The sequence below is a fragment of the Acomys russatus genome, chromosome 19 (genome assembly GCF_903995435.1).
Source record: "Acomys russatus chromosome 19, mAcoRus1.1, whole genome shotgun sequence".
NCBI lineage: Eukaryota > Metazoa > Chordata > Mammalia > Rodentia > Muridae > Acomys > Acomys russatus.
The window spans coordinates 62,586,078-62,607,084 of record NC_067155.1 but is presented as its reverse complement, the minus strand read 5'-3'; the positions used below and the strand labels follow the sequence as shown (position 1 = coordinate 62,607,084).

The 21,007-nt window shown below is 53.8% G+C and overlaps 1 protein-coding gene across 1 annotated transcript; it reads left to right on the top strand.

The window, feature by feature from the left end:
• The first annotated feature begins 33 nt into the window (after positions 1-33).
• Positions 34-20,329, top strand: Gltp (glycolipid transfer protein). The gene is made up of 5 exons (XM_051161714.1): positions 34-215; positions 14,575-14,633; positions 16,201-16,334; positions 18,241-18,391; positions 19,985-20,329. Exons 1-5 carry the CDS (start codon positions 113-115, stop codon positions 20,165-20,167), a joined length of 630 nt encoding a protein of 209 aa, XP_051017671.1. The 5' UTR covers positions 34-112; the 3' UTR covers positions 20,168-20,329.
• Positions 20,330-21,007: the final 678 nt, after the last annotated feature.

Here is a 21,007-nt window from a genome sequence, read left to right as displayed (position 1 = left end):
GGCGCGGGCGGAAGTGGCGACGCTGGTGTCCCGGGAGGCGGCGGGCGGCGACAGCCCGGGCGCGGACGCCCTCGGCGCGGGCTGGGGCATTACCAAGGGCCTCGACCCCGAAATGGCGCTGCTGGCCGAGCACCTGCTCAAGCCGCTGCCCGCAGACCGGCAGATCGAGACCGGGCCCTTCCTGGAGGCGGTGGCCCATCTGCCGCCCTTCTTCGGTGAGTCCCTGGCGCCGTCAGCCCTCGCCACCTACCCAGCTCTCTCCGCCCGCTTCTCTTCCCTCAGGTGCATCTCAGCCTTTGCTCCCTCTCGCTCACTGCACCCAAACGTCGCTTACTATTGCACCGTGGGCGTGCTGCACACCAGCCCTCCGCCCCCGCCGATCGCCTTCATCCCCGCCTTCGATTTTCCGTCCCTTTCAGGTTCTCAATTCTCCCCCACCCCTTAGACCGAATGACCCCTCCCTTCCCCGGCCCCTTTCCACCCCAGATCAAAGACCAACCCCACCTCTACGGACTCAAGGGCCGTTTTGTTGTTGTTGCTTTTTTGTTTGTTTGTTTTTTGTTTTGTTTTGTTTTTTTTAGAGGAAGTCATGAAAAGGTTTCCTCCATCTAGGAAAGGAGTCAGGAGAACGGGGCTGGATTGTGGGGGTGATGTCAGCGGTAGGGTGCTTAGCGCGAACCCCCTGCCTCACTTGGGGCTGGAAAGGAGAAAGTCCTGTCTTCCGTATGTCAACGTTGAGGAGGCTCCTAGGAGCGCTGGAATGGCTCCCCAAGCCAGTTTCAGATCCTCTCTCTGCTCCCCTCCTCCAGCCCAGGCCTTGTTGGAAAGTGGTAGGAAAACCAATGCCTCCTGCCCTGCCCTTTGCCTTGCTGTCCACAACAGGTGCTACCTGAGCCTTGCACTCTTCTTTGTGAGGCCGCTCCCAGCGCCCTACCCTGTCAGCTCACTTGGTGACTTTGCCAGACGACACCAGCCCCCAGGGTAGAGTCCAGTTGAAACCCCACACTTGGACAGAAGCTTGAGGTCCCCTTAGCCTGAGGTTTAGTACTCGCACATCTGCTTGCTTGGCCCCTGGAGATGATTAGCGGTTGTGGGGACAGTGGGTGTGTGGCCATGTAGATCTACACCAGTTTTCCTCCTGACCCCGAGAGTCCCCATCCGTGCTAGTGTCAGCTGGTTCTGGGGACTTCGTGAGGGCGTGTGAAGAGCAGATGTTAGCTGTGGAAAGGAAATTATGTATGAAGTTCTTGACTCTTAATTTTGGGCCCTTTCCTCAGATGTCTAACCTGTATTAACCCTAACCCTGAATGCACTTGTGTGTTTGAGGCTCCAGCGTGGAGCAGGGTCTCAGGGTTCCGCAGCCTCTGCTGTGCCCAGGTCCCCTGGCTTGGGTAAGACCCACTTTTCATCTTTATCTCAGCTGGAGATAAGATTGCGTCTCCCAGAGGAAGCTGCTGTCTTTAGCTTTGATTTTTATGACAGCATTATATTGTTTTTGTTTTTTAAATATGTTTATTTATTTGTGTTTGCGCACCAGGGGCTGGAGGATAGTTTTCCGAAGTCAGTCATTGCTTACCTTGCAGCATATGGATTTCTGGGGATCAAATTCAAGTCATGGCGTTTCACAGGGAGCTCCTTTACCTGCTGAGCCATTGTGCCAGCCCTGACAACACTGTGTTTGTGTCCCCCTTGGCCAGGCACTCCTGGGTTCAAAATCTACTCGAGCCAGTGGTTCTCAAGTGAGGGCAGTTTTGTTCCTTAGGGTGCGTCTGCTGGTGTGTGGAGCTGGTTTTGTTCCTGGTAGGTGAAGGAGTAGTGCTGAGTGCTAGAGGGTGCTATCCGGTACTTGTTAGACGCCCCTCAAGACACAGGACAGCCCCAGCACAGAGCATGCCGAAGCCTTGTCAGTGGTTCCACGGAAGCGATGCATGTCAGCTCCGCACTTGGGGGCACCCCTTGTGGGTCTAAGCTGCTTTGTGAGGAGCTGGGAAGAGGCATCTGGAGCCAGGGTAGAGGACTGCCCCTCCCTCCCTGCTCCTGTTCTCAAAGGACCCTTGTCTTTGCTGTCATCCTGGCCTGTGGGGTGTCACAGCAGTGGACAGAGGCACCATTTAGACAGAAGCTTCAGTGGGGTTGGCCTGGGAAGGGTTAACTGGCACAGGTCGCACCAGAGCCATCCACTGTTCACCCAAAAAGGGTCATTCTTGGCACTGCTAGAAAAGTGCTTTTCCTGGGTGGAGCTTTCTTCTGTGGATGCAGGCTTCAGGAGGGTTCTCTCACCCTGGCCTTGGAGACCCACTGTCAGCTGTAAGGTGGGGACTTGGTCTAGATCTTTGGGGTGTCCTCAATCACTTGGATGAGCTGAGCACAGTGTGTGTGGCCCTGAACTGGAGTGACAGCCACAAGGTGTGTGAGAGGCATTGTGGGAACAGGTTCTGAAAGCAGAGCAGCACCAAATGACTGCCACCATTTACTGAGCACCTGCTAGGAACTAAGGACCTAGTACAGGTTAACTAGCTCACTTAATTCTTTCACAGACATTATTTGTTTTGAAACCGGGGTTTTATAGCTCAGGCTGGCCTGGGGTTCTCTATGTAGCACGGGCCACAGTTTCTGAGCTGTTGGAGTTACAGGCAGGCACCACCATACATGGTTTCAGAAACTTATCATTTTAGGGTTTGTTTGCCTTTTGGTTTTTTTGGTTTTTTTTTTAAAGATTTATTTATTTTATTTATTGCATATGAGTGCTTTATCTGCAGAAGAGGGCATCAGATCACCTTATAGATGGTTGTGAGCCACCATGTGGTTGCTGGGAATTGAACTCAGGACCTGGAAGAGCAGGCGGCGCTCTTAACCACCGAGCCATTTCTCCAGCCCGCCTTTTGGTTTTGTTATCTATTTTGTTTGAGACAAGTTTTTTTTCTGTGTAGCCTTGGCTGTCCTGGACTTGCTTTGTAGACCAGGCTGGCCTCGGACTCCCAGGGATCCGCTGGCCTCGGACTCCCAGAGTGCTGGGATCACAGGTGTGCACCACTGGTGCCTGGCTGTTTGTTTTTTGCTTTCCTTCTTTCTTTTTTCCCCCTGAGGTAGGATTTCACTCTGTCCTGGAGCTCACTGTGCTGGTCTCAAACATAATTCTCCTGCCTCAGCTTCCAAACTGCTGGTACCTCACAAGGTTTTGGAGTAGGTAGGACTTTTAAAGAGCAACCCTCTGCTGTCACTTGAGAATATTTTCCTCCTAGACTCGCCTTTCTATATCTATTTCCATCTAACTGCATAGGGAGGCTGTCTTCCTATGTCACTTGTCATAACCTATGGCTTAGGATTCTAATGCCTCAATGTGGTCACAATTTAGCACCCCCATGGACACCCACATGGCCTCTTAACTTGTCACTGCGGTAGCCAGGACTGCTGCCAACATGTCCAGGTGTGTATCTCTGAATAATTCTTTGGGTGTTTCTCAGTTTTAAAAGTGAACTTGCTGGATCCAAGGGTGGGAAGGCCTGGACCTGTTGGAACAACCACCTTCCCTAACTCCTCAGGTGTGGCCTGGGCCCGGCGGGGCGGCTGGGCTCGCTCAGCACCCACGCTGCCTGTTCTACGGGTGCAGGCCACATGCCAGCCTGCTGCCCTTTGGGGACTGTCCCCCCTCTTATCTCTCCAGCCTGAGTTCTCCCACTGAGAGGCTGTTCCTTGACCCATCTCCTTTCTCTCCCCTGATCCTGTAACTGGATCTTACCAACTGATCGGTGTCGGCGCTGACCTGTGGCTCCTGCTGTTGATATTCTAGATCAGGTATGCAGCCGCCCTAGCGTCCGTCCGGGAGGCCGCGCCATGATGTCCCTCCATGGCTCGAAGCCTCCCTGGTTCCCGGTTGCCCAGGCCTGAAATCTGTGCTGCCGACTTGCAACTTGCAGAATGACTCCCAGCCCCACAGCCGGCATCTTGCCGCAATCCCCAGGGTGTTTCTGGTGTCAGCCCTTTCTCTTCTCTCTGTATACCACCAGGCTCACACGCCCACACACCTCCTTCCTTTTGTCTGGCCGGAGTCCATAGGTCCTTAAGGAATTGGTTTAGTGGTAACTCCACCCAGAAGTCTTTTCTCCTCTCTGAGGCTCCCACAGCCTATTGGGGTCTGTGGTTCTGAGCAACTTCAGTGCCCAGGACTCCTTTTCCTTTATGTACTTTTTAGTATTTTGAAGACCTTTCTCTGTAGTCCAGTCTGCCTTGAACTTGTGGTGCCCCTGCCTCAGCCTCCAGAAAGTGGACATTTTTGGGGGAAGGGGAGGAGGGTTACTTGCTTGTTTTGGTTTTGGTTTGTGTTTTCCCCTTTTCCATTCTTTTCCTAGGTTCTTGCTGAAAATGCTTAGGTTTTCTTTTCATATTAAAATGTGTGTGTGTGTGTATGTGTGTGTCGGGGGAGGCTTTAATCCCAGCACTCAGGAGACAGAGGTAGTCAGATCAGTGTGAGTTCAAGGCCAGCCTGGTATTCAAAGCTAGTCCAGGACAGCCATGGCTACACAGAGAAACCCTGTCTATAAATAAACAAATAAATAAATAAATACATTATTAGTTAAAATGCTTGACTAAGTCAGAAGACATAGCCCTGCCCATCCTGCACCTGTGGAAGACATTATTAATCAGTCACAGTTCTGTGTCCCCGCCTGAGCTTACACAGCCTCATCGCCTTCCCCAAAACAGCCGCTCTTGGTCCATTAAAGTTGGCCCACAAGGTGGCACCTATTTACTGTCCTTATCTAAGGAAAGAGCCAGGGCTGGAGGAGCCTAAAGCAACAATTTCTGCCTCTCACTTCTTGAGGTTCTAGTCTGCGGATGTGTTTTCTTCATCTGTGACTCTTAGCACAACTAAATCAAGGTCCTTAGAATCTGGCCATGCAGGTGCCTGGCACTTATTAAATATTCCTAAAAATGAGTCCAGAAAGTCTCTTTTCTCTGTCTTTTTTGATTTAATGCTTGCTTCGTTGCAGGGAGGTAGAAGTGGCAGTTTAGAATCACAAAATCATCAGCTTCTTGCAATCAAAGAAACTGAGGCCAGAGACATTATAAAGCTTTCCTGGGTCTCTCTCTCTCTCTCTCTCTCTCTCTCTCTCTCTCTCTCTCTCTCTCTCTCTCTCTCTCCTCTCCTCCTCGCTCTCCTCTCTCCTCATCTCTCTCCTCCTCTCTCCTCTCTCTCTCTCGCTCTCTCACTCTCCTCCTCTCTCTCTCCTCTCTCTCTCTCTCTCTCTCTCTCTCTCACACGCTCTCTCCACACACACACACACACACACACACACATACACACACACAAACACTCATACATACACACACGACATACACACACGTATCTAGCCAGACCAAAATTCAGGCTTCTGGACTCCTCAGTGCTCCCGGCTTCCTCTTCAGGAGATGAGCCCCCTGTGGAAACAGCCCACTGGGCCCCCGACAAAGCTGGCATGATGATGACTTTGCCACATGGAAAGTGGCCTGGGAGCTGCAGGGCAGATGTGTGGGCGTCCCTCTATTAACCGCTCTCCTGCCAAGTTAGAGTGACTTGGGTGCAGGAACCGTTGGCTTGGGGAGCCCCAACCAGGGCAGTGCTTCCTCTAATCGGGATGCACAGGCCATCCACATGGGGAGTGCCTCCTGCTCCACGGTCCCGAAGACACTCCCTAGTGCATCAGGCCCTTGGGGCTGAGGACCAGGCTGCAGCCCTGCTGTGGTGCTTTGTCTTACAGGAGTACAAGTCTGTTGGGGGTTGTTCAGTCTTGACTCTTCCTAGAGAGGAAAGTGTGACTGTGCTCCCCGACTGCTCCAGCAGGCTGGGCTGGTGACAATCCTTGTGGTAGAATGCTGAAAGCTGGACTGTAGATGCAAAGCAGGGGACCTAGACTGTACTGGGGTAAGGGGACACACTCAGAAGACCTGCCCTGAGGGGACACTGAGCCAAAGAGATCCTTTCTGTCCAAGTTTGTTCAACTTTTTTTTTAAAAAAAGATTTATTATTATGTTTACATTGCTCTGCTTGCATGTACACCTGCAGGCCAGAAGAAGGCGTCAGATCACATTACAGATGGTTGTCAGACACCATGTGGTTGCTGGGAATTGAACTCAGGACCTCTGGAGGAGCAGTCAGTGCCCTTAACCTCTGAACCATTTCTCTAGCCCCTAGTTTGTTCAACCGCAGAGGGAGGCATTTGCAGATGTGTGTTGAGCCCTGCCCAGTGCTGGCTGTCCCAGCTGAGTTCCTTGGGTCTGTGACCAACTGCCAGTCTGTAGGATGGCTGCCTTGGAGGTGCAGAGGGGAGCGGTGACTTTGAGTCTGACTAGTTTCCTGCCATACTTATGCCCTGAATACCCTCGACAAGTGTGTGGAAAGAAACATGGACAGCACCCAGCTGGGGCCTCCCAGGTCTGAGTGCATATACCTGCCACCTGGAACCCCAGGAGGTGACCTCAAAAGATGATGACGGCGCTTAATGTCTAGAGACAGACACTCGACCTCTGCATGGGTGAGAGAGGCTGCCAGAGTGCACACAGGACAGCCCCGGGGAACGGCTCTGCCAGGGAGAAGGCATTGCCGAGCCTTGGTGACTGCCTGCCAGGGCCCATGGCCAGCTGCTGGCTGCTTTAGTATGAGAATCACTCCAGTGCAGCTGAGGGCCACCTGGAGTGGGTCTGGGCTCCCGGGGCCATCCTCTTGCTCACTCCGGCCTCCTGAGATGGCCTGCGGGTCTTCTTCCATTCAGCGCATCCAGCTCTGAGGTCCCTGCCTGGAGCCTGCCTGGCCTCTGTTAGGGTGAGAGCAGGAGAGAAAAGGAAATGCCTAAGTGTGTGTCTGGGCGTACAGACACCAGCAGCTCCTCACCTGGTCTGCAGAGGGATGAGGCACGGCGCTGGGAGTCTGTTAGGGATGGAAGTCAGGCGCTCCTGTGGCCTGACCCCGGGCAGCACTCTTTGCAGAGGATAAGCAGCTAAGAGATGGAAGATCTTCTGGCCCAGGACCTTGTGAAACCCATGTCCGCCCCATCACAGCTAGCCTGACCCCCGTAAGATGGCTCTCGGGGGCGAGCGTGGGAGTGGGTGCAAACTCATTTCTAACCCTTATGAAGAAGCAAGGGGACTCTGGCATTCCTTAAAGAGGACCCTGAGGCAGATGGAACCCTGGAAGGGGCGGACAGGCGGACATCTTCAGAGACAGCCGAGTTCTCATGCAAGTCCTCTTCTGGGCTGCCCCGTGGCTGGGGAGTGGAAGCTGGGTGTGACGAATGACAGTGTTACAGCTTGTCAGGGAGAAGAGCAGGCTCTGGTCTTAGGTTTCATTGTTTCTGGTTTGTAAATGGCTTTGTGAGTCTCCCTGCCTCTGTTACATTTCCCCTTGTTGTTACAGTGTGGCTAACTGCGCTCTTTTCAGGGCCTGCAGAGAGGCCAGCAGTCTGGCCGCCCCACACCCCCAAGTGTCCTGTGTGCACTTGCTCCACACAACTCTCTTGACTCCCACCCAGGCCCCCTTTTAAAGTCATGCCCAGGTAACTTCTGCCGGCTTTATCTCTTGGTGTCAGTCTTTCTCCTCCCCCGCCCCCTCCCTTCGGTGCTGTCTTCAGTCCTTACTGTGCTGTGCCTCCTAGGCAGGGGCTCCACCACACACAGCCCCAGCCTTCTGCTTCCCAACAACCTGGATTCCCTCTCTAAGGAAAGCCCTGCCTGTAGGAAAGATGAGGATGATGAGGGTTAATAAACATAAGCCTTGTTATTGAGGTGCCAGGAATTGTGCTGAGCCCCTCACTTAGGCCTCGCCCGCAGCCTCTCTGTCGGCGTTACCCTCGGTCTACCAACAAGGCAAGTGTCGCTCAGACGTTAGCTAATTTCTCCCCATTCATACAGCAAGTCAGAGCTGATTTTCCCAATCGTACTTGCAACTTGAGGCTGACTTTTTTTGTTTTTGTTGTTGTTTCTTTGTGGGTTTTTTTGTTTGTTTTATTTTGTGTGGGTGTGTGGGTGTGGTGGTTTTTTTTTTTTTTTTTTGACAGAATCTCACTATATACTCTGGCTGGCTTGGAACTCACTAGGAATAGCCTCAAACTCACAAAAATCCTCCTGCCTCGGCCCCGCCCCTGCCCCTGCCTCCTGAGTGCCCAGAGACTAAAGATGTGCATTATGACACCTGGCCTCAAGGCTGGCCGTTATCCAAGAGGGCAGCTATGGGCAGATGGTGTGCATATGCAGCACGGAGTTGTTGGTGTTGTTTTGAGGCAGGGCTTCTCTGTGTAACAGCTCTGGTTGTCCTGGACTCGCTTTGTAGACCAAGCGGAGCATGGCTGCCTAAGGGTCTGGGTTGGTTTTTGTAGAGCCAGCTTTAGACCGTGGGTATCCTCAGTGTTCTTACCCTTAGCCTGGACCTGAGCCTGGACACCCCACCCTCCCCAATTAATAAAATATCCATCTCCCTCACCTGTAATTTGAGAGCCTCACATTCTGATCTCGTAACTCAGGACCTGTAAAGTTAAACTGCCAGGAGTGTCTCACAGATTTTACTATCTGGTTATGAAAAATGTTTGCAACAGAGCTTCCCCACACCACACAGTGTGTCTTGCCACATAGTGACCACTCCCTGGAAACAAGGGCTCAGGGATTGAAGTAGGTGTGTCTCCTCAAAAGCTGAGAGCATCCTGGGTCTTCAAGTGTTCGCTCATTTGCCTGTGATGGGGCTGGTCATGTGACACAGGCTGGCCTCCGACCCTACATCTTCGTGCCCTTGGCCTCTGAGAACTGGGATGACACTTTGTTCTTAAATGAAAGTTATTTCTTAGAGGAAGTGAGGGGATGGACCAGGACATGGCTAATTTCTTACTTTTTTTTTTTCTTCAAAATGGGACGTTGGGAGCATCTTGCTGTGACAAAGCCGAGTGCCGGGCAGGTGGAGTGGAGAGAGTTCAGGTTTTCCTGCCTCAGCCTCCCAAGTGCGAAGTTTATGGCTGATGCAGCCAATACCACGCTGCGATGCTGCACACTACACTGTGACAGAGTCAGGACCTGCACATGCTTGGCAAGCCCCGCCCAGACACTCAGCACACTCCGGCTGGGCTGTGGCCTTGTTGCATACAATGACCTGTGTTCTTCAACTACGCTGAAGGCAGAAAAGGAGGAAATGAGGGTTTATGGATGGCATGTAGTGACAAGCTGGCTGGGGCACAATTCTGCTTTCTGGGCAGTGTCAGCCATCTGGGCTGTGGCAGAGATTCAGGCAGGAGGCCATAGGTGGCCCCTGTCCAGGCACAGTTGTCCCTCTCCCCGCACCCACTTGCTTCTGTTCTGCTGGTAGTTTTGGAAGTTGGCTATTTGCTGTGTGTTTTTCTAGTAACTCCTGGATCGGCTAGAAAAGAAGGAAAAAATGGCCACCAACGACCCAAGTGCTTTTAACAAAGATATCCCAAAGCTAAAGTCGTTCAACATAGTGTCCTGTGGTGAAGGTTTGAGGGAGCCCATGACATCACCAGGCCACCCCTTTATATATTTCATCATGACCCCATTTAGAAAGTTACAAGTGGCTTGCTCTGGAGAAGCAGGAACGTAAACCGGGCGTGGTGGCGCACACCTTTAATCCCAGCACTTGGGAGGCAGAAGCAGGGGGATCGCTGTGAGTTTGAGGCCGGACTGGTCTACAAAGTGAGTCTAGGATGGCCAAAGCTACACAGAGAAACCTTGTCTCGAAAAACCAAAAAAAAAAGAAGAAGAAGAAGAAGCAGGAACGTTAGTGTTCAATTTATGAGTTTGTTTTTCTAAGGTGTGTGTCTGAATACACCGTGTGCGCGGGGGTGCCCACAGAGGGCATCAGATCCTCTGATGCTGGCATCCTGATAGGAGTGCTGAGGACGGAACTCAGGTCCTCTGGAAGGGCAGCACCCGCTGACCATCGCCAGCTGCTATGCTCCATCTTAACCCATGCTGTCAGGATGGCTGAGGCCGGGGCTGATGGGAAGAGCTCTGTTCGGTTGGCTTTTCTTCTTTATCGTTGAGATTTAGCACCATGGTCTTGTCTCACCTGTGAGTCACTCATTCTGAAGACCTAGAGACCGGCTTCTTGTTGTTCCGTAAATACTCTTTGTATCTGGGGTTATATGCGGCCTTCATTTTCTCTTCTCCCACTTTGTTGATAGCCTCTTATAAGAAGTTCTTGGCTTTTATAATCAGATTCCTTGACCTTTTTTATGCTTCTCTGGCTTGGTGGGGGTGGGTGGGGGACTTACTAGGCATAAGAGGCACCCCACTACTGTTCTAAAAAACCAGAGCCTTCCTGTATGCAGCCTGCCTGTTGAGGCTGGCAATGCGATGACAGGAGGTGGTGGCAGGGCGGGCCTTCCTGTTTTTAAAGGCAGCTCCCTTCCTTCTGGGGGCTACAGAACAAAGTAGAAAGCTCCCCAAATGCCCTCTCTCCCCCCAGGCGGCGGGTGGGTTGATGACAGCTAAGGAAGGCAAAACAAGTCTGGGGGAACTGCAAAACTAGTCAAACAAGAAAGGTGGTTTGCTGAATCTGGAGGAGCAGTCCGGCTGGCCCGGCAGTGGGAACAGGTTGAGCTCTGCCCTGGGTGGGGGCCAGCACGGGTTTAACTATGAGAAAGGCCACCATGAGCTCGGGTTCCTGCCCCAGCACTGTTCTGAGTTCACAGCAACAGATACACTCTAGAAAGCTAACATGGCTTACCTCGGCCCTGCTGTCCACCTTGGGTGTACCTGTGGCCTCCACGCCAGCCACGGGAGGCAGCACCCAGCCCACGGCACGTGGCGCTCTTCCCTTCCCTCTGTGCGGCACCTCTGGGCTGTAGGAAGCGAAGGGCCCATGGTCATCGTTCCTAAGTCACTTATCAAAGTCAGCGTCACGGTTCACACGCAGAGCCAGCTGCCTCCAATGTGACAGGTAGACTGACTAACCTCAGGTGCCCACCAGGCCTTTGCTGCCCACCCATCTGGGTTCACGCTCGCCTGACGCTCTCCTCCCTTCTTTTTGGGGCAGAGTCTTACTGTATAGCTCAGGCTTGCTAGAAATCATAACCCTCCTGCATCATCAGGCTCCAGAATGCCGGGGTGGTAGGGGTGCACCCCCACACCAAGCCTGCTCCCTTTCTTAAAATACCTCATGGAGCCTACAGTCCCTGCATCGGCCTCCATCTGCCACGCCCTTCCCCCCACAGCACAATGGGTGCCCTGGCCTGGGCAGCAGCCACCAGCCACACACACAATGGCGGCTGCTGTGGGGCCAGTGCCAGCTGCCCACACAGCGGCTCTGTGACCCTCGACAGGCACTGTCAGGGCAATGGGAAACAATAGCTTTTCTACTGCTGCCAAGGCGCATGCGCAGCGCGATACCATTGGCTGTTTCCAGTCAGCGGTGAGACAGAGTCCTGCATTAGCCTGCGGCAGCCCGCGCTGCCATCCAGCCCAGCTTCCCGCATTTTCCTTTGAAGCCTGTAGTTGACGATCACTCACGCTGCTGTGCATTCAGCCCGTATGTCCCCCACGTGTACAAGCTGTGTGACAGTAGCCCCGCCCTGCACTGTCCTCGGAGTCTCACTTTTTTCCCTCTTCAGTTTTTTGAAACAGTTTCTCCTGTGTAGCCTTGGCTGTCCTGGACACGCTTTGTTGACCAGGCTGCCCTCGAACTCACAGCGATCTGCCTCTGCCTCCCGAGTGCTGGGATTAAAGGTGTGCGCCACCACGCCCGGCTTGGAATCTCACTTTATAGGGAGAGAAACTGAAGGCCAAGTCGCTTCACTGACTCTGCCATCTTGGCCAGCTGGGTGGGTGGCTGCTTAAAACTAGCACTTGCGGGTCACCGAGCTACACTAAAGAGTGTAGACAAAGGGGCAGGGGCATGGCGGTGTGGGTAAAATACCCGCTGTGCCATCATGAGACTGAGTCTGTATACCTGGTACCCAAGTGGGCAAAACAACACCAGGGCTGACCAGTGGGGCGGGGAGGGGTATAGAGACTGCAGGACCCCTGGAGCTTGATGCTTGTCCAGTGAGCGCTGGGTTCATTGAGAGACCTAAGGAGGGCGACCAGGAAAGACACTGCCGGCCCTCACACGCACGTGCAGGTAAGTGTGGGAGAAGAGCCTTCCTTGGAAGACCAGTTCCCACAGTCCGTTCACCCAGCTCACAGGTGCACAGCCAGGCACGATGGGCTCAGGACTACCAGGAGCCTGCTGGGCCTCGTGAGGGTTAGAGCGTACTGCCTGCTGCACCAGGGGCAGCCACTTAGGCTCCGTGGGGGACTTCAGTGGGCTGCCTGTCGTGGCACACACCTGTCATCCCAGCGTTTGGAAGCTGAGGAAGGATCACCATGGGTTACACAGCAAGATCTCTGAGGGAAAAAAAAAAGTGAAATGTGGGATGTACAGTGGGGTTTGCACTCTGCAGAGGTTTGGAGAGGTTTGCCAGGTCATGGAGCCTGACCCTAGAAATAGGGCGCCATAGAGTGACCAAAGCCATTTGTCAGGATTTGCCCATCACTGGGCACCAAGTACATCTGAAATATTTTTAAGTTGGCTTTTGCATTTATCTGTCTGAGCATGCATGTGTGAGTGGGTCAAGGACAAATCTGTGCTCCTGCCATGTGGGTCCTAGGGATTGAGCTCCGGTCACCAGGGTTGGCAGCGAGGTCACCACTGAACCATCTCTCTGGCCCTCTATTTATTTATTTTCTGGTGCTGAGGGTCACACCAAGGACCTCACATGTGCTAAGCAAGCACTCTGGCTCCACACTGAGCTGCACCCCCAGCCCAGCCCAGACACACCATTGTTTCTTATTTTCTTTTGAGAGGTTCTGCTTTAGGCTGGAGAGACAGCTCAGAGGTTAAGAGCACTGACTGCTCTTCCAGAGGACCTGAGCTCTATTCCCAGCCACCACATGGTGGCTCACAACCATCTATAATGTGATCTAATGACCTTTTCTGGCCTGCAGGTGTACATGCAGACAGAGCACTGTGTACATAATAAATAAATAAATAAAAAGAGGTTCTGCTTTGTAGCCCAGGCTTGCATCAAACTCAGTGTCCCTGCCTCCGCCTCCTAAATGTGAGGTTTACAGGTCTGTGCCTCATGCCTAATGAGCTAGTCAGGTTTTTTTGTTGTTATTTTGTTTTGTTGGTTTTTCGAGACAGGGTTTCTCTGTGTAGCCTTGGCTGTCCTGGACTCACTTTGTAGATCAGGTTGGTCTCGAACTCACAGTGATCCGCCTGCCTCTGCCTCCCAGGTGCTGGGATTAAACACATGCGCCACCACATACAGCTCTAGTCGGTTAGTCTTAAATCCTGACTGCTGACTCCTGTGCCTACCCTACTAAGCGCTTTGCCCCCAGGTGACAGAGGAGAAGACCAGCATGTAGGCAGGGTGACTTGCCCTACTGAGGAATGTTGGGCAGGCCTCACGACCACCAGGCTAGTTCCTCACCCATCACCCCACGCTAGGGTGTTCCATCGCAGGTGGGCAGCCCCAGGTGTGTCATCGCAGGTGTGCCATCCCAGGTGTGCAATCCCAGGTGTGTCATCGCAGGTGTGCCATCACAGGTGTGCCATCCCAGGTGTGCCATGCCAGGTGTGTCATTGCAGGTGTGCCATCCCAGGTGCTTCCATCATACACCTCTTCCCAGTGAAAGAATATTCCAGGCAGCCAGCCCAGTGTGCTGGTCACCTTCACTGGAATTTACCTGCAGAAGCTCTCCCCCAGGGGTCATTTGTGAAGTCCTTAAGGCCCTGGCCCACCTCCTGGTCAGTGGCATCTCCCTTCTGTGGGCTTGGCACCCACTTCCTACCTGCTGTGGTGTCCTTGTGTCCTCAGCTGACTCATACGTAGCAAGCCCAATTCCCAGAGGAGAGGAGAGGGATTCAGAGGAACACAACCACTTTGCTCAGGCTCCAAGGGTGAGGCCCATACTGGAATGTGACGCTGAAGGCCTGCACCCCTCCTCTGCAAGCAGCTTTGGCTGCCAAGAGGATCAGAGCTAGGGGAAGAGGCGGGAGCACAGCTCACCTTCTGACAGTATGGTCAGGTTGCTCCCGGGCTGGGCGTTCCAAGGTGTCATTGCATGTACCATGCCCCATTCCGCTGGGACCCACAGAATGTGTGTTCACTCGTCACCGTTCGTCACACCCCTCTGATGGCTCCTGTTGTCCACTTCACAAGATAGGAAACTTGACGCTGTATGAAGGACGGTGCCCAAGCCCACCTGAGCCCGCCCTGTCAACGTGAGGCGGGCACGGGGCAAGCCCAAGGTCATGTGGCACTGGCAGCACAATGCAGATGGGGCATTTCCACTGCTGCAGAGAGCTCTCTTGCCGTGCTGGGGAGAGCGACTGCACCAGCCCTCAGAGGCTCTGACCTGTTCTGGGGTGACAGTCTGCTCCACTGCAGAGCCCAGCACCCTCCAAACTCACCTGGCAACACGACCTTCCAAACACCTATAAATGATTCTCCTTGGCCCCTAAACATGCAAACACGCAGGTGACAGTCCTCCACAGCCTGTGGTGTCCTGAATGCCACCCTGGTTGGAAATTTTAATCTCGTCTCATTCTGTTCCCAGATTGCCTGGGGTCCCCGGTGTTCACGCCCATCAAGGCAGACATCAGTGGGAACATCACAGTAAGTACCCCACCAGGGTCTGAACCCGCCTTTGCCCAGCCCCCAGCCTGAGGACCTGAAGAGGGCACATGGAGTCCTAGCCCCTCCCAGGCAGGGCCAACATTCTCAGAGTCGGCCTGACACTCTGCCACCCACCTACATCAAAAAAGAACTCCAGGGCTGGAGAGACGGCTCAGAGGTTAAGAGCACTGGCTGCTCTTCCAAAGGTCATGAGTTCAATTCCCAGCAACCACATGGTGGCTCACAACTATCTGTAATGAAATCTGGCGCCCTCTTCTGGCCTGCAGGCATACATGCAGGGCAGAACATTGTGTGGTAGTGCATGCCTTTAATCCCAAGGGGTCTCTATGAGTTCAAGATAACCTTGGTCTACAAAGCAAGTCCAGGACAGCCAGGGCTACATAGAGAAACCCTGTCTCAAAAAACCAACCAGCCAAACAAACAAACACTCCAAAACTCCAGAGATGGGGAAATGCCTCAGTCTTACACAATGCAGATCTGAGTTAGAACCCTAAAAAGTGGGTCTAGGTGGTACAAGAATAACCCGGTGCTGGAGGACTGGACAGAGGTGGGTCCCTGACAGTCATCCACCAGCCAGCGAGGGGCCATGTCTTAAAAAATAAAGATGGGGGGCTGTTGAGATGGCTCAGTGGTCAAGGGTGCTTACTGCTCTTTCAGAGGCCTGACACATTCCCAGCACCCACACTGGGCAACTCAAAATTGCTTGTAACTCCAGTTCCGGAGATCTGGTGTCCTCTTCTTGCCTCCATGGACATTTATATGCATGCATGCATGCGCACACACACACACACACACACAAACACACACACACACACACACTGCAGCTAGGCAGCGCCATGCAGGCAGTCCTGTAATCCCAGCGCTCAGGGAAGTCAGAACTAGACTGGACTATCTAATGAGACATCCCACCCCAAGAAAAGAAGACTGCCAGTCCACGGTGGCACAGCATGACTCCTCCATGTACACTGAGGGTGGCACAGGGCTTGGGTCTCGCTGTGTGGTCCCTTCTCCCTAGCCCAGAGGACTTAACCCCGGCTCTGCTGTCACTCTCTTTACACACAGATGAGGAGCCTGAAGCTCAGCGTGGTGCATGACTCACTTAAGGTCACACAGCTAGGGAGTGACTGGGTGGGATTCAGGCTCAGCCAGTCTCATCAGACTGATCTGGTGCCGGTTCAGGGGCAGTTTTGCATGGATAGCTTTGAACCCTTTTGCCTGTGTCCACTCCTCCCACTGATGTCTGTGACAGTGTCAATAGAAGTGAGAAGACATGGCCTCTGGAGCCAGCCAGGCTAGGGCCTGCTCCCCCTGTCCCAAACCTGTGACCCTTGGCACATTACTCCCCCTCTGACCTTTGATGAGTCACTACCCTGAGCCTCAGTGTCCTAATCTGCTGATTGGGTTCCGAGAATGGTGTGAGGGTCCCAGGGGGCACCGGTACCCCTGAGCGGGCGGGTGGCGGTGGGCACAGGATGGGACACTGTGTCCGGTATGCGGAAGCTGTCTGCAGGCGGTCTGTGATGTGCGAACCTCTGCTCCATTCCAGAAGATCAAAGCCGTGTACGACACCGACCCAGCCAAGTTCAAGACCCTGCAAAACATCCTGGAGGTGGAGAAGGGGTTGTATGGAACGGAGTGGCCCAAAGTGGGGGCCACATTGGCGCTGCTGTGGCTGAAAAGGTGAGGAGGGCCTTAGGGGCATGGCTGGGCCACGTCGCTTCCCAAGGCTGAGGCCAGACTCCTGGGGGCACTTCCTTGTTGTGGCCATGTGGCGTCTCGTGATCAGTTCTCTGTGTATCTGATAGTCTCACAGACAGCGTAGAGTCTCCCCTTCTCACGGAGGGGGTCACGGGTCATCTGAGGCCAACTCACAACCCAGGCCGTCTGCGTACACAAGTAGCCGTGTCGTGCAGAGGCGGATGAGTCATATATTGGGAGTCTCTTTCTCTACTTCCTTTTTTTTTTTTAATTTATGTTTTATTTATTTATCTTTTTTGAGATAGGGTTTCTCTGTGTAGCCCTGGCTGTCATACTTAGAATTTGATCTGTAGACCAGGCTGGCCTGTAACTTAAAAAGATGCACCTCCCTCTGCTGGGATTATAGGCGTGTGCTACCACTGCCCGGCTATTATGAGTCTCTTAACAGAGCTACAGTAGGGGTGCTATTGGGTTTGCACAGTTGCCCTGCTTTGAATCTTTTCAGTGGTCCATTCAGGGTCTCCACTGTTGACATCTTAGGGAACTGGGCCCAGGAGGACATTGTGACCCCTGAGACCCACCTCCAAGCCCCCAACACATATTTCCCACGTGGGGCCTGGTGGTCACCAGGGCAGGGCTCCTTTAGGAGCTGCCCCGGCACACTGCCTGACCTTGCCACTGAGAGACACCCCCTCGTCAGTCCCTTTATCTAGCAGCATGGTCATAGTTACGTCACATGTGGGCCAGTGGGTGACCAGGAAGGCGGTGCTGGCTCGGGAGCCTGCCACAGGTGAGTGTGATGACAACACCGGTCCTGTGGAGCCGCCTCCAGCTTAGACGAGGTGGGATGGAGCCGGCTCTGAGTAGCACACGCCAAAGCCCTGCCTGGTCTGCGCCCAGCTCCCCTCCCCCCAAGAAGGGAGCAGAGATGTCTGCTTGGGATCCAGTCAGGTTGTGAGGGGCAGAGAAGGCAGGAGCTAATGGTGCCTGGTTTGATCCCTTGTGATTGAAGGAAGTAGGATATGGGCCTGTGTGTATCACACTTCTGTGGCTATGGCACGGTCAGCCAGATGGAGAGGAAAGGTTCCTGTTAGCCCACGGTCTATGAGGGCTCAGTCCTTGGTCAGCTTCACTCATTCTAGTCTCATTGTGAGGCAAGACATCTTAGTAACAGCACTGTGTGGAAGAAGCTACTCACCTCATTTGGCTGACAGGAAACAGGAAGTAGCTAAGGACCCACTTCCTCCAGCAAGGCCCCACCTCCCACAGTAATGACCAAGCTTTCAACACAGGAGCCTCTGGGGACCTTCCCTGTTGTCTTAACTGCACTACAGAGCTGGCAGTGAGCATGGTTTCTGTTCAAGTCCCCCGCTCTGGCCCGTGCAGCCCCTGGGTGGGATTCACGGTGCAGCCACAGGCAGCACAGTGCACAGATCTGGGAAGACCCTGAAGCCGAGAAGAACAGCCTGGGCAGGCGGTATGCCTGACGTATCTCTGACCTTTGAGCCCTTCAAGGGCCACGCTGGCTTCATCCTTTGTTTGCTTGTTTGTTTGTTTTTTTGAGACAGGATCTCTCTGTGTAGCCTTGGCTGTCCTAGACTCGCTTTGTAGACCAGGCTGGCCTCGAACTCACAGAGATCCTCCAGCCTCTACCTCCCGAGTGCTGGGATTAAAGGCGTGCGCCACCAGGCCTGGCCGCTGGCTTCATCTTTTAAGCCACAAGAGGCCCAAGGACCTAGAATAGGCTCTGCTGAGGGAGACACTGCCCCAGGCCTGAGCTGAGCTGGGTTGTCACCTTGCTCTCAGGCCCAGGTCACGTGGGTGGGTCCTCCCCTGCACACCAACTGCTCCAGGCCGTGGTCCTGACTGCTGTTCCCTTTACCCACAGGGGCCTGCGCTTCATCCAGGTGTTCCTGCAGAGCATCTGCGACGGGGAGCGGGACGAGAACCACCCGAACCTCATCCGAGTGAACGCCAACAAGGCCTATGAGATGGCACTGAAAAAGTACCATGGCTGGCTGGTGCAGAAAATCTTCAAGGTGAGCTCCATGGGGCCAGAGCGCCGAGGCGCCTCACGCAGCCACGGCCAACCCCGTCTGGGGCTGCTGGGGCTTCCCAGCGCTCCTGCGGGTGCCTCAGCCCGTTGGTTCCACAGCTGACACAACTGCAAACTCAAGAACCAGGGTGATGGTGGGCAGGCCTCGCTGCGTCTCACACGAGATGCAGACAGGAAGAAAGACCCAGTCCCCAAGGAGATGGCTGCTGTAAAGATTGTGGCCCTCGGGTTACTGTGACCTATGCTGGGGTGCTGGTGACCACAGCTCCCGAAAAGGGCTTTAGTGGCAGCCCGGGTAGCTGAGAGGCCCTGGGCCCATCAGGCTGGAAGGCTTATGGACGAGCTAGGAGGGGACCTTCCAAATGTCCATGGCGACCCTGGCCATCATGACATCCCCAGGAAACCCAGGCTCTGACAGGAAGGGCCCCAAGGCAGGCTGAGTCCAGTCAGGAAGAGCAGGTAATGGGGCGGGAAGTGTGACCTCCACCTTTGGGCCTTCTCCCTGTGTGTGCTTGGGACCAGGGGTCATCTTGGGCATCCCACTGTCCCAGCACAGACTTCCTTCTAAGCCCTTGCAAGCACTCAGGAATGGCAGGGTCTGTTGCATACCTCTCCAGCTGCCTGCGAGTGCACCACTAGTGGGCACTGTTTTGCCCTCCGCCATGATCTTAAGGCCCACGGGTTCAGCACTGTCCCTTGGCTGGTGGCTGCACCTCTTCCTAGGGTGGTGTTGAGCACAGGGGTTCTGAGCCAGCCTGGGCCACATAGTCAGATCCCATCTCAGAAATAAAAGGTGAGCACCCGGGAGCCTGCCTCCCTGGTCTCGGTCCCCTCACCCCTCACAGGGGTGTGAAATGAGCCCTACCTCAGGTTCTCTGGGAAAAGGAGTCAGTCTGCACAATGTGCAGCGTGTGGCTTAGGTTCAGGGCTGCAAAGCGATCACTGTTTTCATCAGGAATGACTCCTTTTACCCTACAAGCCAGGGTCTGGGTGTTTTATCTGGCTGGGCCTTTCCCCTCTGACGGTAAGGTTCTGTGAATTTGGTTTCTCTACCTTCTGAAGCACACCCTCCCCCCGACCCCCGAATTTAGCCAAGTGTTGCCCGTAAGGACAGAGCAATGTGCCCCAGGTGCTGCACTGAGCATCAATGTGCCCCACGCTATGTGGAGCTCCCCAATCAGTTTGTTGTGTGGTTTTGTGTGTTTGAGACAGCATCTCACTATGTAACCCTGGCTGACCTGGAACTCACTATGTAGACCAGGCTGGCCTCGAACTCACAGAGATCCACCTGCCTCTGCCTCCTTAGTGCTGGCACTGAAAGAGCGTATCACCTTGCTGGGCTGAGTAGATATAGCTAAGTAACTTACTCAGGAACACGCTGCAGTTTGCACTCATGCCTGCCTGTACTCCAAGCTGGTGTCCTGCTGTCCCCTACAAGGGACAAGGAACATGCACTTTCGTTTTCTTTTCCCTTCCAACAACATGAGCCGAGAGACCTGCCCAGCGTGGGTGCCCAGTGCGCTAGCCTGGTCCTTCCCCACTAACCCTGCGCCTACCTCCACTCTTGTCCCTCAAGGCAGCCCTGTATGCAGCACCCTACAAGTCTGACTTCCTAAAGGCGCTCTCTAAGGGGCAGAACGTGACAGAGGAGGAGTGCCTGGAGAAGATCCGCCTCTTCCTGGTCAACTACACGGCCACCATCGACGCCATCTATGACATGTACACCAAGATGAACGCAGAGCTTGACTACACGGTGTAGGCGCCTGACACGCCGCCAGCGACGTGGGAGCAAGCAACCCGGAATCACTGTGAATCAAGCTGCGTCCCCCAGCTCAGCCGCCAGGCCAGCCTGGGTCTGCAGGGGGGCAGCCTCGGCTTGTTAGAGATCATTTGCTTTTTTTTTTTTTTTTTTTTGCCTATTCTAACGGAGCAATAAACACCTGCCACCCCCACCAGCATTCCCAGCAGCCCAGGCTGAGCAGCCTTCCTTCCAGTGCGGTCAAAACCTATTAACCTTCAATTAACGATCAATTCCTAGGGTTTTGTCTTTTCCTCCTCTACCCAGCTCAGGGGTGCCCAGCTCAGGGGAGACACACACCTCACCCAGCGAAGAAGCCTTGTCCATCTGGCCCAAGGATGTCTTAGGTGTTTGGAGGACAATAGAGTCTGATTGGAAGTTCAGTAGGGTCCCTACTGCAGTGTCTATTTAAAAAACATGCGGGCAGGAGTCCTCACATGGCTTGCGTATCTGCATTACCAGCACGTTCTCTCTCTCTCTCTCTCTCTCTCTCTCTCTCTGTCTTTTGTCGGACAGGTTTTGTTTTTTTTTAAAGCTGAAATGTACCAGCAAGCCTTTTCAAACGAGTGACTAGGCACACGCAGGTGACCTTACGTGACTGTATTTGCATTCTTCTGCATAATTATTTCCTTCGGGGTTGGCTATTCCAACCTAAGGAACCACCTGCCGCGGGAGCCCTCCAGCTCTGGAGACCCAAGAAACTGCCTTGCTGCCTTAACTGTCCTTCTGGCGCTAAAAGAGCTATATTTTTTAAAGTATTGGGGTAAACACACCCTAAAAGAATTGATGTATCTTAAAGAG